Raw genomic sequence first — 17,411 nt, 5'->3', positions numbered from 1 at the left:
TTGTTGATGAGTCGTTGGTAGGTGGCGCCAGCATTTTTCAGCCCGAAAGGCATTATTCGGTAGCAGTAGAGGCCCTTGGGGGTCACGAAGGCAGTGTGCTCCTCGTCTTCAGGCGTCATTCGGATCTGATTGTACCCGTGAAGGCGTCCATGAAGCTGAGCAGTTGAAATCCGGACGTCGCGTCTACCAGTTGGTCGACCTTTGGAAGTGGAAAGCTGTCCTTCGGACAGGCCCGATTCAAGTCGGTGTAGTCAATACAAATTCTTCACTTCCCGCTAGCCTTCTTGACCATGACAACATTGGCGAGCCACTAGGGATACGTAGCTTCTCTGATGAAGCCCACTTCGAGTAGCTTGTCTACCTCTTCATCGATGGCCTTCTGTCTTTCAGGAGCAAAAGACCTTTTTTTCTGCCTCACCAGCCTCACCGTCGGGTCGACATTGAGTCGGTGCGTTATTGTCTTCGGAGGGATGCCCGGCATATCTGCTGCCGATCAAGCAAATATGTCGGTGTTGGCCTTCAGCAGCTCCGCCAGCCGCCGTCGTTCTGGGTCGGATAGCTGAGACCCGACCCACACCTGTCGGTCGGGGTTTTTCGCTATCGAGATGGGAACGAGCTGTTCGGCCGGTGAACCCCGTTCTTCCTCCTCCCGTTGGTCTAGTTTGTCGATCGTCAGGGAGCCCTTCGGCTCATTACCTTGGGCGGAGATCTGGAAGCATCGACGGGCGAGCTGTTGATCTCCGCGCATCTCCCTGACTCCGTATTTGGTTGGGAACCGAACCAGAAGGTGATACGTTGAAACGATTGCCTTCAGGGTGTTTAGTCCGGGCCTTCCGAGTATGGCATTGTAGGCCGAAGGCACCTGGACGACCGTGAAAGTCAAATGGACGGTGCTTTGCCATGGTTCGGTGCCGACCGTCACGGGCAGGGTGACTTCCCCTTCTATTGTGACGGCGTCGCCTGTGAAGCCTACCAAGGGTGTAGGGACCCTCTTGAGTCGGTCGATTGATAGTCGCATCCGGAAGAAAGTCGAGTAAAACAAAACGTTCATTGAACTTCCATTATCCACAAAAAAATTTTTACATCATAATTGGCTATTGTTGCCGAGACAACAACAGCATCATCGTGGGGAGTTTGGATGTCCCGAACATCTTCTTCTGTAAAAGTGATCGCATCGTCCGGGCGTGGCTTTTTCGTCGGCTCCCCCCAGCAGACGCCCCCGGGCCTAGTCATTTGGAAATCATATTGATGACCCCGGCCGTGGGCTGATTAGTCACCGCTTCTTCAGTCGGCTGGGGTCGTCGGTCGGCAACGGGTTGAGTCGGTGGGTTCCTCCGAAATTTATCGAGATATCCTCGGCGGATGAGAGCTTCGATCTCATCCTTAAGCTGGATGCATTGCTCGGTATTGTGGCCGTGGCCCCGGTGGAACTGACAGTACTTTCGTCGATCGAGGCCTTTTGCCTTCAGAGGCGGAGGCCGTCGCAGGTATTGTTCCCCCTCGATCTCCATCAAAATCTGCACACGGGGAGCAGAGAGAGGAGTATAGGAGTTATACCTGGGGCGTGTCAGCCTTGGAGTCTGCCGTCGAGGTGACTTCTGGTTTCGTCGCGGAGGCGAGATCCGACCGACGGTCGGAGGCCTGCTAGGGTCAGCGGTGTCCCGACCCTTCCTCCGCTTTTCCTTCGGGCTTTTGAACTCGGTCGAGCGCCGGTCAGAGGCTCCTTCGTTCGCTCGCATGTACTTGTACGCACGCTCCAATAGTTCGGCGTACGTTCGGGGGAGGGTTTTGTCTAGGGAGTAAGTGAATCGGGATGCCCTCAGTCCCCATTTCATGGCCGAGATGGCCATGTCCTCATTGAGGTCTCGAACCTCGAGCGTGGCCGCGTTGAATCGTGTCACAAAGTGTCGGAGCATCTCGTTTTCTCCTTGTTTGAGGGAGAAAAGGCTGTCCGACGTTCGCGGTGACTTCCGACTGGTGCTGAAGTGAGCCACGAAAGAGTGCTCGAGCTGCCCGAAGGAGTGGATACTTTCCGATCGAAGATCGGAGTACCAGGCCCTGGCAGCTTTGCGGAGCGTGGCGGGGAAGCCGATGCAAAAAAGAGCGTCGGTTGCCCCCTGAATCGTCATGAGAGCTTTGTAGCTCTTCAGGTGGTCGATTGGGTCGGTGGAGCCATCGTAAGGTTCCACGTGCGGCATCTTGAACCGACTGGGGATCGGTTCGTCAAGAATGAGTCGGGAGAGAGGTTGGGCGGTCTGGAAGTCGACATCGTTTGAAGACTTCTGCCCGTCCATCTGTAACTGTGTGAGCCGACGGTCGATTTCCTCGAACCTGCGCTCGTAGTCGTCCGTCCGTCGGTGCTGGGATACCCCAGGAGTGGAGTCTCCTGAAGATTCTGAGAGGGAGGCGGACGGCGTCCGCGGTCGCTTCTCCTTCCTTGCTCGTTCCAGCCGGGAGGGAGAAAGCTGTTGGGACCTGCGGGCATCACGCCGAGGTCGCCCCTCCTCCTCTCTATGGGAGCGCTGCGGCAGGTGCTCTTGCGGAGGTGACGGGGATCGATGCGGGCATCGGCGGTTGCTCCTGGAGGGCATCGGACGTGCCGCCGGTTGTCCGGTCGGTGACGGCGGTGGCCGTACCGGCTGTTGTTGGAGGCTTTTGACCGCATCCGTCAGCACGGTCATCTGCCGCACAATCGCCGTGATTTGCGCCTCCGTGGTCACCGCGGGGCGTGGAGAACTGGGCTCCGCCGCGGAGGGTGAAGGAGAGGCCTCTTTCCGATGGGAAGAATGCCTCGCCGACCCGGTGACCTTGATCGCTGAGCCCTTGTCTTTGTCATCTCAAATTCTGCGGGGATAGTGTACCGTAACGTCCCGTGCCCCCCTTCTTGGCGCGCCAATCTGTTACGGCCAATCCCCTCGTCGTCTGGTAGCCGGGAACGAGCACCTGCAAAAGGAAAGTCCACACTGACCGGAGGCGGCTCCAGCGGGGACCCTCCGACGGTCAAGTCAAAGAGGAGACTGGGCAACAGTGAAATGAAGACAGAGAGCTCAATCGAGAGAGAAAGGGTGAGAGGGAGCAAGCCTGAAAGTTTTGCCGCCGGACCCCCCGCACTGTCGCCTTCCCCGATATATATATAGTGGAGCGTGGTATGGCACCGTCATTAATGGCGCGGACAATTGAGGAATTGTCAATTCACTGTAGAATGTCAGAATCGCCGTAAAGATGTCAACTCGCCGTGGGGCCGTCAAATCACTAGGGTTGACTATGCCATAGGCAGGATAATGCCGCGCTGCCATGCCGTTGTCAGGACTGACACCCTCTGGCGGTAGTACGGCGCCTGGAGAAGCCGTCCGACCCTGGGTCAGTGGCCAGCCGAGGGACGCTGGGTAGAGCTTCGGATTCCTCCTACGATCAGTCGGGCACGTCACGGGAGTCGGGCACGGACTCCCTAGTGCAGTCGGTCGGGAGGGTAGAAAGGGTCTGCCCGACCGACTTACTTTCGGTCGGTCGGTCGGTCGGCCAGTCAGTCGGTCGGTCGATCGGTACAGTCGGTCGGTCGGTTGGCCAGTCAGTCGGTCGGTCGATCGGTACAGTCAGTCGGTTGGTCGGTCGGTACACCCCAACAGGTCAAATTAGGTTAAACGTGTTAAATAGGTTAAACAAATTAAATAGATTAAACAGATTGGATTAAATAGATCAGAAACAGGTTAAACAGATTAAACAGATCTTAAATGGGTTAAATAGATTAAACAGATCGAATTAAATAGGTCAGAAATTGGTTAAATAGATTAAACAGATTAAATGTGTTATCTGACTCAATCTGATCTGAATATTAAACGAATTAAAGGATCAAATATTTAAAATTTAAATTCGATTTAATTATTAAATAGATTAAATAGATCGATTCATTCATAATTTAAATCATTTAGTCTAAATCTAAATCTATTTACGATGAATTGAACACGAATTGAATTGATAAATCGAATACGGATTATATTTTGCTGGCCACACCACCCCCACCACCATCCCCACCCCAACTACAATGCCCCCATCCGATAACCCCGTATCTCTGATTTCTCCCCTGCGGGAGCCCCCGAGCTAATCAACTCCACCGGTCTTACGTTGCAAAACCAGACACGGTCTCTTGTCGTGCTCAAGCGGTCGCTGAAGATCGCCAGGGTAGCCCGTGAAAAGCATGGAGTTGTCCCCAGCCTTTTTTTTGGTTTCAATTTTTCTTTTTTCATAACTTTAGAAATAAATGAAATTTAAAATATACATTGGTTGTCGCGCGCGCGCGCGCTCTCTCTCCGCCTCTCTACGTGTCGGCCTTCTTCCGGGCTTCCCCATCTTCTCCTCTTCAAAGAGTTCAAATCAAAATTTTCCGCCTCTCCTCGTTATTCCCGGAATAGTACCCCTGGCAAACCCATCGACATGGACACTTCCCACAACGGGTTCGCCTTCTCCCCTTGCAACCACCAGCCCCAGCCCTACCTCTTCGAAGCCCTCTCCTCCCCACTTCCCCATGGTCTCTCTCTCTCTCTCTCTCCCCTCTCGTATATGGCTTCTGCGCTCCAGAGTATGACGGTTCTTTTCCTTTTTTTCCCGGGTGGAACTATTGCAGGTGGGATGGCGATGACGGAAGAGGATCGGCGAGGGACGGCGGAGCTGGCGGCGCTGGCAACTGTGGGGCTCAAGCTGGAGGAATTCCTCGGCGGGTGCGGCATGATCTATGACTCTGAACTGAAGAATGTTGCCTCCAGGTTCCGCGGGGACCACCCGGGGCGGGGGAACAGAAGGACAGGGAGGCGATGACGGCGGTATCACGGAATGCCGTCGACACCTTCGGCCAGAGGACGTCCATCTACCGCGGCGTCACCAGGTTAGAGCGCTAAGAAGTTTCATAAGGGTTTTTCCGGAAAGAAAAAAAATCCATCTTCTCCTGGGGTTTTAATGGTTTTTCTTTTTTTTTTTTTTTTTGGCAGGCATCGATGGACGGGGAGGTACGAGGCGCACCTATGGGACAACAGCTACCGCCGGGAAGGGAAGAGACGGAAGGGGAGGCAAGGTAACGTCTGCGTGGGCGCAATTTAGTTTCCTCATGAATATTTTGCTAACGTGCGCTTCTTTCAACGCTTTTGCTGTTCTTGTGGCGCTTGCTTATTGGCCGACATGCTGTCTTGGTGCTGTTCCTAAGTCTATCTAGGTAAGAAGCTTTTGTTCTCTTCCCTACTTTTTGAAACTCTAAAAATAGAAATGAATCTAATTATTAGATTTTTTTTTTTACCCAACTAAAACGGGGGACAAAATGTAGGTGGATACGATAAAGACGAGAAGGCGGCTAGGGCATACGATCTTGCAGCGCTCAAATACTGGGGTCCGAGTCCCACCACCACCACCAATTTCCCGGTAAGCTATTTACCATAGTTTTTATAAACTTGGAGGTCAAATTTGGAAATTAAGTAAACACAGTATGCATTTGGTGACGTATAAATACGTATTTCATAGATCTCCGACTACGAGAAGGAGCTGGAGGAGATGAAGAACATGACACGACAGGGGTTCGTCGCATCGCTCAGAAGGTGATGACACCACCACGTGATCTCAAAAACATGCATGCGCGCATGCAACCTCATGTACTGTTACGTGTCTTTTTCTGAAAGAAAGATTGCGTCCCTTGTGATTGGTGCAGGAAGAGCAGTGGGTTCTCCAGAGGCGCCTCAATCTATAGAGGAGTCACCAGGTTCGTGATATCAGTCCATCCATCCTTCAAGTGAAATTTGGTGTCACGAGGTGGATTTTATTAGTCTCTTTAGTTATAAAATTTTGTTAAACTTTTCCGGGTTATTTCAAAATTTTTACAGACACCATCAACATGGCCGGTGGCAAGCAAGAATTGGAAGGGCAGCAGGCAACAAAGATCTTTATCTTGGAACCTTCAGTAAGTATTTCAAGGTTAATTTAGGCAATGATATAGAAGAATAGGTGCGGTGATTGATAAATGATGGAAGAATGGGACGTGGGTTTGCACCACAGGCACACAGGAGGAGGCGGCGGAGGCCTATGACGTTGCAGCCATTAAGTTCCGGGGGCTCAATGCAATGACCAACTTTGACATCAGCTGCTACGATGTCAAGAGGATTGCCAACGGCAACCTCCCCATAGGCAGGATGATGGACCGGGCCTTCAAGGCCTCAGAATCTTGGTCATCATCCTCATCTGGCGCCATGATTGTCGAAGCCAAGCGGCAGGTGGACTGCTGGGATCCCTGGGCCTCAGTTGGTTTTGGTGGGCTCCCCATTAAGGATGATCAGGAGTTCTGGTCCTTATTTGCACTCCAACAGCAACAGCAACAACAACAAAGTAATCAAGCCACAGGCTTTGGTCTCTTCTCCTCTGGTGCTGCTATTGACTTCTCTACAACTTCTAATGGTGTCATTAGCCAAGGGAGTGGGGGGAGTCTTGCATGGAAAAATGGTGTTTTAGAACAGCAGCAGGAGCAAGCACAGAGCGGTGCTAGTTGCTATTCTATCCCTTATGCCACCCCCATTGTCTTTGGAGGGAATTACGAGGGCTCCAGCTATGTGGGGAGCTTGGTCACATCACCCCCCTCTAACTACCACCAAGCTACCCAGTCCAGTGTGGCAGTCTTTCAGACACCCATGTTTGGGATGGAATGATATGGATGGATGCAGAGCTGAGAGGACATCACTTTTAATGCAGAGAGAGAGAGAGAGAGTCAAAAGTGTGTGAGATGGAGACTATGGGAGTTGATGGGAACTGAACACACTCCCAAACATAAAGAAGGGAAGGGGAATAGAGGGAGGACTGACAGAAGACCAACAAGAGGTCCAAAGTTTTGCTCATGGTCGATTCCAGCTTCTTTTGCTTTTTGGTTGTTCTTTTACTGGCAGGAATCTATATCTATCATCATCATCATCAGTTTAAACGGAACAAGAATTCTTTTGTAGCTTTTCTCTTTTTCCCTTTTCTTTTATTTCCAACTTCATGCTATTAGCTTGCAACACCAGTAGGTAGGAAAAGAACCCATATGATATTTCAGAACACATTCTATGTTTAATTTCCAGAAGAATATTAGGTCGAGCGTGCAGTGAATAGGACTTACATAGAAGAGAGAGGGCAAGAAATGATGCAATGAATCCCACCAGATAATCAAGGGTTGGTTTAAATAAAAAGCCAATGACAGCAAAGAAGGTTTTTTGAATTATAAACCGCACACATAACATACATGAGGTTATGGTTCATGATACTTTAGCACCGTCCTACTTTTGACCTATTCCATCAGTTTGGACATACTTTGTCAAACATGCGAATCATATGAAAACTAATTCTAGTTTTACAATCGATCAACCAACATATGTAGGTTTTCTTCAAAAAGTTATAAATTTTATAAAGCTCCACTGTGGTTATAAAACTGTTTGTCAATGGTAGATTCATGACCATGAAGTTGGAAAGAGATCTGTTTATTGCACCAAAAAGAAAAAGAGATCTCTGTGTTCAGCAAATGCATCCAAATTAACAATACGCAGGAGCAGCAAGAGCAACCATTTTAATCCTTGCTGATCTCCATTTCGACAACTCAACTAAACCACTTATAATGCTTTAATAAGAGACTTACAGGAAATTAGTTACTTGCAACTTGGATAGCTTTATTTTTTGAGGGAATGAGGAGGAAGTCATTTCCCACAATGCATTCAAACAAAGAGTGAATATACAGAGGAAGTAAAAGAAGAAAGAGATGTTGGTAGACGTATAGAGGCGCCCTCAGAGAAACCGAGCACCAAGAAGAGTAAAAGAAAATCATTTCCATTGCCGGGATTTGAACCCGGGTCGCCTGGGTGAAAGCCAGGTATCCTAACCGGACTAGACGACAATGGATTTTGAACTGTGTCTTGAATGATTTTAGGTTGATAGTTTTAGCAAGAATCTTCAAATTTTTTCCATTCTTACTTTGAAAAGAAAGAAAGTGGCCGTTCCTTAGATATCAATTAAAAAATTGTTGCCGCTTCACGATCTCGTGTTTGGTTTTTACTTCTACGTTGGTATCACTCCTTTACCAACTTTCCTAACATCACCTTACTATTAGCTCTCGTTTTCTTATCACTGATGCCAAAGCATTTCCTTTGAACCTTCTTTAGTGTTCTTTAGAATCTCTTATATATGCACCTCTATAACAATTCCTCAAACCTCTAAACAACGCGGAATCACACCCCACTCTAATCATAGGAGTTAGTGACGCAAATGACACCATGTATCAGGTGGTGCTTGTTGAAAAGAGCCTTGTTGACAAATAATAAGCATCAATTTTCTTTGAATATGAACCATGAAATGGCATCGATTGTGCCACAATCAGCATAAAGCAGGACTACCATATATCCCCAAACATCAGTCAATTGTCATCTCTTAGCTAGATTCCTCGGTTCTCATGCTTGTCTGTTTTTAAGGTCTTTAACATGTTAGGATATGAAAAAAAATTAAGGATCTGTTTGAATATCTAGGCCAAAATTTCATAGGATTCATGGATTTGAATTAGAGCAACTAGAAAATAAATTTAGACTAAATTGATATTATCAATACCTAGGGCTTTTAGAGTGGGCTGGTCTGAAACCAATTGAGATCATTTTTTTCTCTCTATGGGATTCCAAAAAATCCATATAAAAGATAGTCTTGGATGGTTGTAGACTTTGCTCAATCACTAATTTATATTTTTTATCGTTGTATTGATCCAACCCACGAATCCTATGGAATTTGGGTCCGACCATCCAAATAAATCCTAACGAGTCAAAAAAATTATGCAACTTCACCATGGTACATAAAAATTCTCTTTCTCACACATACATGCATATAGGCACGCATACTTTTTTTCACTGAAGATTAACTTCTAGACCTAAGAGATGGTCCCCTTTAGCCAATGGTTGCTGTTACGCAAAAGGGGTTGGTGATAATGTGAAAGAGGCCTATGTGCTTGGGGAAGTCCCACAGATGCATTAGGCTCGTATTGCATTATTGGCACTATGTTTTCCTTAGTTGTGCAATCCGGCATGGGCCATATCTGTTCACATGCATGGAGCACATCCTTCTTTCCCAACCATCAATATATGTTCATGGATTGCATACTTGGACTTCCCACACATTTTTGTGGTGCTCCTTCCCTTGTTATTTCCTAGAAGATGCTCACCCACACATTCCGTATCTAAGAAACGATTTAGCGAGAGGAGTGGAGGACAAAAGGGCAATAAGTCAAATGCCCCATGTCACATTGTGTCCTCATGGCTGGGTCCAAAACAGCATTAAAATCCACGCGCTAGGGGGCGCCGCCCGTCACATTGTGTCCTCATGGCTGGGTCCAAAACAGCATTAAAATCCACGCGCTAGGGGGCGCCGCCCCTCTGTGTCGGTGCCCCAACCCCACCGTCTCTCTGGAGGGATAGTTACTTTATTCATTCGTGGTCTAAATTCTATTCATTTAAAAAAAAAAAATTATGCACTGTAGTGTAGAAAATTCATATGAAACGCTTCATCTTACTTAATTGATTTATATAATCATCATTTTTTAATATATATTTAATATCTATAAATTATTTTTTAATTTAAAAATTTATATAATAAAAATATATTTATTTTTTGATTATTATATTCTTTTATAAAAATATTATATTTTTTTAAAAAAATTATGACATCTATCTTTTAGAAAAAATTATGATATATTTTTTAAAAAATTATGATATTTAGATGTCATAATTTTTTTAAAAAATATTATAATTTTTAAAAAAATGTATCATAATTTTTTTTAAAGGATGTTATAATCCAAGAGCAGAGATACTTTCAGCATACAAAATTTTAAATAAAAAAGACAATCTGCAAGCATTAAATGTGCATTGAAAGTGGTGATTATGTGAACTAATTAGAAAGATGGTGCGCTTCAAGTTAGATTTTCTACATGGATCGGAATGTACAAAAAAAACTTATTTATTTTTATTCGAATTTCGGATCAGGGCCCAGATCCGGCCCATGATCAGGTTTAGCAGAGCATAGGTACAGACAACCAAAGGATATTCATCGGTCCAGACTTGCGTCTCTATCTGCGGCTACATAAGCAAACGGTTATGCAACTTGGCCCTCGCTTTACATGCATCCCCTTAAAAATTGAAAGATAATCTATGCCGGTAGCTATAGCCAAGATACATGGATGGTTATGAACCCCTTTGATTGAGCGAAGAAGTAGCCGTTGGGGAGTCACCTTCCACCCTCCCTTTCCACCATTATTTTATATAGTTTGATCCTTCCCATGCTTGGCCCCCGGAAGTCAATCAAAGGCACGGGAACGATCCCAGCAGCTAGCTCGCCCACATGCCTTGTAAGAGTCATCAAAGTTCAATTTAATACAGTTTGGTTGAGAATGAGACCAACAAATAGTAGAAGAGGAGTAGAGGATGGTGGCACGATGATATGCGAATATATAGTTCCCTTCATCAAATTGAACTCCATTCATTTGTTGTAGCTAACAGAAGCTGTCAACATTGAACACTGTCGAATTAGGCCTTGGATGATGGCTGCCTTGCCTTTTTCAGCATTTATTGAGTTATTAGCTAGGAAACCCTGCCATGCTTTCAATTCTGAAGGATTTGACCAGGATTAAGATACTATTAAGGAATTGTTCGATTTTTTTTAATAATTAAATTAAAAATTTTATAAGATTCATGAATTGGATCAACACAACTGATAGAATGATACATTACAAATTTAAGAATATCTGTTGTTCATAATTGAGACTCTAGATAATGCTAGATGGCTCCAAATACAAGATCAGTACTACTTGTAATTTTCTAGTCGGAATGGTGCAAACTTGACTCCTTTGTAGATTGTAGTGTTGTACAAGGAGAAAAAAAAGAGCGGTTACGTTAGCAGTCTTATAAAGCATAAAATTTTTTCATGCTTGGATCACTTTTTTGTGCTCAAATACATGTCTACATGTCCCTTAATACATTGCAATGCTAATGTCATTATATATAGCTTCCAAAATTGAAACATATTCATGAGCTATAGTTTCAAACCATTGTTTTGGTACATTAAAGTTCGCATGCGATTGATGGTGCCTCCAACATCATTTAGCAATTATGAAAAAAGAGAACAAAAACAGGAGGGTTGCTGAGCATATTTGGAAAAGGCAAGCCAAAATTTAAACAAAAAAAATATTGATCAAATTATCATGGACCTTCTATCAATTTATCTAACATTGGGAACCATGAAAGTAATACAAGAAAATTTTGAACTGGATGTTTAAGATTTTATAGAATGATTCAGGGAGCCATAGTAGCCGTGAGGACGCTGGCGGAGGAGCAGCCAAAAATTTTATAAAAATTTTGTACCGGATCTAATCACTTGGCCTTCGATCTTGTTTAGCTTCAGCTACCTACCTGCTTAAATTGTAGCCAAAAGCAGACTTTGGCATTTAAAAGCTGGTGCTAGAAAGGGTTTGTTATGGATTCTTTCCTTGGTGGACCATAGCAAACACGCCTTCTTTGTGTGAACCCTTCCATGCGAACACTAAGATTTCCTTACCTTTGGATTGAGCATTTCTTATGGGAATTGCTTGTTCGTGCTTATTATGATGCAAGCGATGAGTTCCCACATGGGGAATTTAAGACATTGGGAACCCATCATTGGAGGAAATTTCATGTGTGTGTAATGGAACTTAGGTGGTATGAGGTCATTCTCTGTGTGTGTTGGAAGGATTTTATTATGGAGGTGTATTTAATATTGCATGAGGGTTTTCTTACAGGCGTGGATTGTTTTAATACCTTAGTTCAAGATCTTCAAATATCATCTTTTCATTGGTTTCAAAGAGATAAAAAAAAGGAGAACAAAGAAGAACGGGAAACAAAATATCATTGTTTTTACCATATCAATACTAGATTGATTATATAAAATACACATATACATGCATGCATGTATACCTTTTATAATGTACATTTTCATTTGTATGTTTGTAAGCTTGCAAAAAGATTATGTTTTCTAACTACAGTTAGCTGGTTAGACAATGTACCTCCATTTGTTTCTATTTTCCTGTTTTGAGTAAATTAGTTGAACACTTTAATTTGGTCAGTGTGCAAGAGATTATTGAGATCAAAGTGAAACTGGTTCTGAACCATCCAAGAGCCGAGCCTAGGCCCATCAAGATATAGCCCTAGATCGTCTCGGGGGCTTTCTTGGGCCTCTTTTGATGGCAGTTCTCTCCTGGAGGCCCACTCATAGTTCACATCATCCATATCAACGTGGCTGTTAGCACAGCCAATCTACGAGACCTTTGGAACTCGTTTGATTTATGAGAAGTAGAAGAGAAAGAGATAATTCTTGAAAAATAAAGAGAGAGAATGAAAAAAATTTTTCTATGAGAAATTACTTCCCACATTTCATGGGAAGTAAAAACCCATGAGAATTGTGGGTTTTGATGGTACTTTTTTTTCCTCCCAAAAGACTTTTTTAAGACCATGGCTAAGATTTTGTAAAATTAATGAATAGTTGGGATGAAATACTAAATAATGATAATATTATATTATATTAATATTATATTAATATTTATATGAATTAATATAATACTAATATATAATATTTATTATATTTTGATATTATTCTAATATAATATTTTTATTAATACTAGTATAGTGTACATATTAATATTTATATTAATATAAAATTATATGAATTAAGATATTAATAAATTTATTACATTAAAAAATATTATTATCGTATTAATATAATATATTAGTATTATATTAATACAATGAATAATTATGATCTAATATTATGTTATAATATATTAATATTATATTAATATTAATATACATATAACTTATTATTTATATAAAGTTTAGGAGCAAAAATATATGATTTTATATCTATTAAGCATATAATAGGTATTCTATACAATTTTCTTAGTAAAATGGGTGCTCAATCAAACATAAATCATTCTTCAATAAATCATTTTTTCATGATCAACCAAACATGCTAAAATTGTATTTCTAAAAAATTATTTCTCAGAAAGATACTTCTATAAAAGAAAATTCTTCCCGAATCAAACGTGTCCTTAGAGCTCGAGCACAAATAGAACAGAGTTTTTAGCATACGCAGTTTATCTTGCAGCGAAATTATTTTGCTCCCCGTCTTCTTTTGTTTTGAGATTTTTCATAACTTTAAGCTGAATGATGGATCTTTCTCAAAATGCAGAATTGGAATCAATTTTGTTTTAATTTTACCTAGTTTGGACTGCTTGGTTATAATTATAATTCATATTCTCATGACTTCAGTGGAAGCAGGAACATGTTGGAGTTTCAGTTTTTACCCAATCTATTAGATTTTTTATCTTTTCGCGTATCATCTTCATCCACAAACAAGGTGGATAAAAGCTGGTTTTCTGTCCTGGAGAATAGAGTTTATATCTACTCCTGTGGAATATAGGAACTTGGAGATTACCATTTTAATCATATAAATTTCTCCTCACAACCTTTAACAGAACCTAAAAATTGTTGAAGATCTTTTAGAGGAAGATAAACCAAAAAAGGAGGTTAATATTCTCCGATATCATAAGTAGAGCTGATTATGGGTTGGATTTGGGCATAGCAATCCTGATATTTTACATAGCCTAAGCCCGAAGCCTGATTAAGATGAACATAGTTTGGGCCTGAGGCCCCGCTCATGATCCAAACAGTTCCGCATGCTGTCATAAATCAGGCCAATGTTTCACCGGATTTAATGCCAGGTTCAACTATCCCCTCATCCTTCGACACTGCACTGAAGATAAGGTCTATAGACCATTGACTGCCAAAAGAAAATAGCAAAAAAGATGAGGTCTAAAACAGTAAACTCCAGTGATCTATAATTGGAGAAATATTAAAATCTCTCTCTCTCTCTCTGATCATTTATGTCTCTTTCTCACCAGCGGTGCCGGACGAAGCCGTCTTGATTCGGAGTGGACCGTGGGCTTTCTGGGTGAAATTCATTGCGCACCGGGGGGGATTTATCCGATTAATTCACATAATTATTATTGTTTAATATATATTTAATATATATAAATTATTTTTTATTTAAAAATTTTATATTAAAAAAATATTTTTATTTTTTAAAAAAATTATGACATTTTATGTTCATATTATAACATTCTGTATTTAGAAAGTCATAATTTTTATCTACAAAATATTATAATATAATACAGGATATCATAATATCCACAAGATGTCATAATTTTTTTCAAAGAATAAGAATATTTTCATCATTCAAAATTTTTTTTAAAAAAAATCGATCTATAAATATTAAATATGCATTGAGAAGTGATTCGATAAAAATATCTCATTCATGTTATGACATCCTGTACTATATTATGCCACGTGATGCCATAATTTTTTTAAAAAAAATAAAAATATTTTCGTCATGTAAAATTTTTAAATAAAAAATTTAATCTATAAATATTAAATATATATTAAAAATAATAATTATATAAATTAATCGAATAAGATAATATACTCTATGTTGAATTTTCTATACCGTCTGGGATGCAAGAATATCTCTTACTTCTGATGGCCAATAGATTTTGACATGGTTCAAAGCACATGGACCTCAGTCCTTTTCTTTTGGGTACATATGGACCTTAGGCCTTAGGGATCGAGTGGACTCTTCTTCCCAATAATTAGAGACACAACGCCAGGTCCAGACGCAAGCTCTTGTCTTGATCATGGGTCCTCTGTATGAGATTTGTTAAATTAATTTGGGAGGACAAATCGTTAATACTTTCCTTTGTGCTGTTCAATTTTATGTACGACCATAGCTTCCAGTGAGAAAAAAACATAAAAAAGGGGGAAAGATAGCCTGAGAAAGTTGAAGATAGAAACAATGAAAATAACATGTAAGAAGGGATCAACTGTTCGATAAATGATATAGCTAGTGTGATAGCCCAAAACTAAAAAAAAAAAAAAAAAAAAAAAAAAAAAAAAAAAAAAAACAGAGAAACCGGGAAGAAGACTCCCGGTAGGAGTCTTCTTCTCCGGTGATTCCCGGGCAAAATAGGACTCCTAGGACCCCTCGGAGTCCTAGGGTGATCTATAAGAAGACCCCTTTCCCTTGAGACCGATCATCGGCCTCTCCTTCCTCTCCTTCCCTCCGATTTTCCCGAAATTAAGCCGCGGACACCGGTTGATTTCTCGCCGTGATTGCCGCCGACGAGGTCTCCGGAGGCTGAGGTAAGTCTTCCTCTTCCTCCCCTCTTTCTTCTCCTTCCTCCCATGCTCCTGTGCGCGGCTGCCGGCGACGAGAGTCGCTGATTTTTCCGTCGGGAAAGCGACCCTGTTTTTGGGTTTCTTCTCCTTGAATTTCCGGCGCCGGCGATCGGAATTGATCGCCGGCCATGTCTCCTCCGTGACCGGGGGAGTGATTCCCGTCGGCCGCCGGCCTCCACCGTGGCGGCCGTGGCCCGAACGGCCGGTCAAGGCCGAGGGGACGCCGGTCCCCTGTTCCGGTGCGGGAAGAACCGAGAAGAAGAAGAAAAAGAAAAAGAAAAGAAAAGAAAAAGAAAAGAAAAGAAGAAAAAAAGAAGAAAAAGGAAAGAAAAAGAAAAAAAAAAAGGAGAAAAAGAAAAAGAAGAAAAAAAAAAGAAAAGAAAAGAAAAGAAAAGAAAATAATAATAATAAAATATATATATATATAAATATTTATATATATATATATATATATGAACAAATAAGTAATTAAATAAATAAATAAATAAATAAAAAGAAAAATTAAAATTGATGAGAGAGAGAGTTTCTCTCTCTTCTCTCTCTCCTTTTCAGTCTGAACTATGACTTTCTCTCTCTGAAATTGGACTTTCTCTCTCTACTTTCTCTCTCTAAAATTTTCTCTCTCTAGGATATTTCTCTCTCTTGATGGATTCCTCTCTCTCTAAAGTTTTTCCTCTAGGATTAGCATAGGAGAAGGCTTCATCTGATGATTCTGATCGAGTTTAGAGACGAGTCTGATTTTAAGCAAGATTTTAATTTTGGGATTTGTTAGATTTAATTTTGAATTAAAATTAATGTAAAAATATAATTTTGGATAATAGGCACGGAAGAATCTCCTAGAAGTTAGTCGATCCGTTCATTCAGTGCTCCGTGAAAGGTAAGTGATGAATCATCTTTCCAAGATATTTCATATTTATTCTGAAAATAAATAATTATTCTCTGAAATTATGCATGATTTATGAAATTATGTTTTGAAAGAAAAATGCTTTTGAAATGTTATGGTATATCGATTTATGCACATGTTTAGTGAAAGATTATGATATATGTTGTGGTACTAAGTGTTTTGATATAGATCGGATTTTATGCTCTCAGCCTAACTATGTTTCAGTGGGCCCCGCCAATGGGGATTATACGTTGGTACTTTGTGGACCCTGCCAGTGGGGGTTGTGCACTGGTATTTGTGGACCCTGCCAGTGGGGTTGTGCGCTGGTATTTCTGGACCCTGCCAGTGGGGGTTGTGCGCTGGTATTCTGTGGATCCCGCCAATGGGGGTTAAACGTTGGTCATAGTCGAGGCTGTTGAGTTACGAGTGTTTTGAATCGAATCGGATTTATGATTATATTATATGTGAATATTTGAAAATATTGGATTTGCATTAAATCAGCATGAAATATATTTTTATGTTTAATTGCAGCATTATTCTGGAAAATTATATAATATCTGAAATATCTGGTAGAGATACTTGTTACTTACTGGGCTGTCTAGCTCATTATCTTTCTTTCTATTTTTCAGATTCAGATAATTAATTTCGAACGTGGGAAGAAATTTTGGGACAGAGCTTTTAGAGGCGAGATTTAGCATTGTCAACTTCATTGAACTTAGATCTATTGTTAGCAAAAATTTTATTGGATGTAAGACATTTGATTTAATTACTTGAATTACAGTTGAATAATAATTATTTAAATTTATTCCGCTGCGATGCATTGATATCGTGATGAGATGCCTTGCATGCTTATGGAGAGAGTTCTTCATGAGTATGCGGCGGTTGCCGCGACCCTCGATTCGCAAATCTCGGGTCGGGGGCGTGACAGCTAGTGACATGAAAATGCACTTAGTCATATGGTTATATGGGTTTAGAAATTATATCTGGTGTTATAATCCAATATTTAGTTGAAACGAGTGTCATGATTGTGGGGACTTCCGAGTTATCATAACTATCAGAATTGCAAAACAATTATATTGATCTCTTGAAATAAAAGTTATCCAAGATAGGAGATTTATCAAATGCCGAAAAGATAGCATGTTTTGTTTACCAAAAAAAAAAAAAAAAAGACAGCATTTTTTATATCAAAATATCAAATAGTTATTTTACCCCAAAAAATATATATATATCAAGTGGTTCCG

General features: G+C 41.6%; 1 protein-coding gene, 1 long non-coding RNA gene and 1 other non-coding gene across 3 annotated transcripts; 2 read left to right on the top strand and 1 right to left on the bottom strand.

Annotated features, from left to right (window-relative positions):
• The first annotated feature begins 2,558 nt into the window (after window positions 1-2,558).
• LOC105050796 (AP2-like ethylene-responsive transcription factor AIL5) lies at window positions 2,559-6,941 on the top strand. Its single transcript, XM_073261949.1, is given in 11 exon segments — window positions 2,559-2,613; window positions 4,364-4,525; window positions 4,622-4,762; window positions 4,765-4,879; window positions 4,983-5,065; window positions 5,195-5,203; window positions 5,312-5,406; window positions 5,506-5,579; window positions 5,690-5,740; window positions 5,862-5,938; window positions 6,034-6,941. Coding segments are annotated over 11 exon segments (1,506 nt in total). The 3' UTR covers window positions 6,678-6,941.
• Window positions 6,942-7,822: 881 nt separating this feature from the next.
• Window positions 7,823-7,896, bottom strand: TRNAE-UUC (transfer RNA glutamic acid (anticodon UUC)). Its single transcript has one exon. It is a non-coding gene; the product is annotated as a tRNA-Glu (tRNA).
• Window positions 7,897-14,852: 6,956 nt separating this feature from the next.
• On the top strand, window positions 14,853-16,925 carry LOC140851072 (uncharacterized). Its single transcript, XR_012133868.1, has 3 exons — window positions 14,853-15,251; window positions 16,109-16,164; window positions 16,800-16,925. It is a non-coding gene; the product is annotated as an uncharacterized lncRNA (long non-coding RNA).
• The last annotated feature ends 486 nt before the right edge of the window (window positions 16,926-17,411 follow it).

This window comes from Elaeis guineensis, chromosome 8 (assembly GCF_000442705.2).
Source record: "Elaeis guineensis isolate ETL-2024a chromosome 8, EG11, whole genome shotgun sequence".
NCBI lineage: Eukaryota > Viridiplantae > Streptophyta > Magnoliopsida > Arecales > Arecaceae > Elaeis > Elaeis guineensis.
This window is presented reverse-complemented; position numbering and strand designations above follow the sequence as displayed.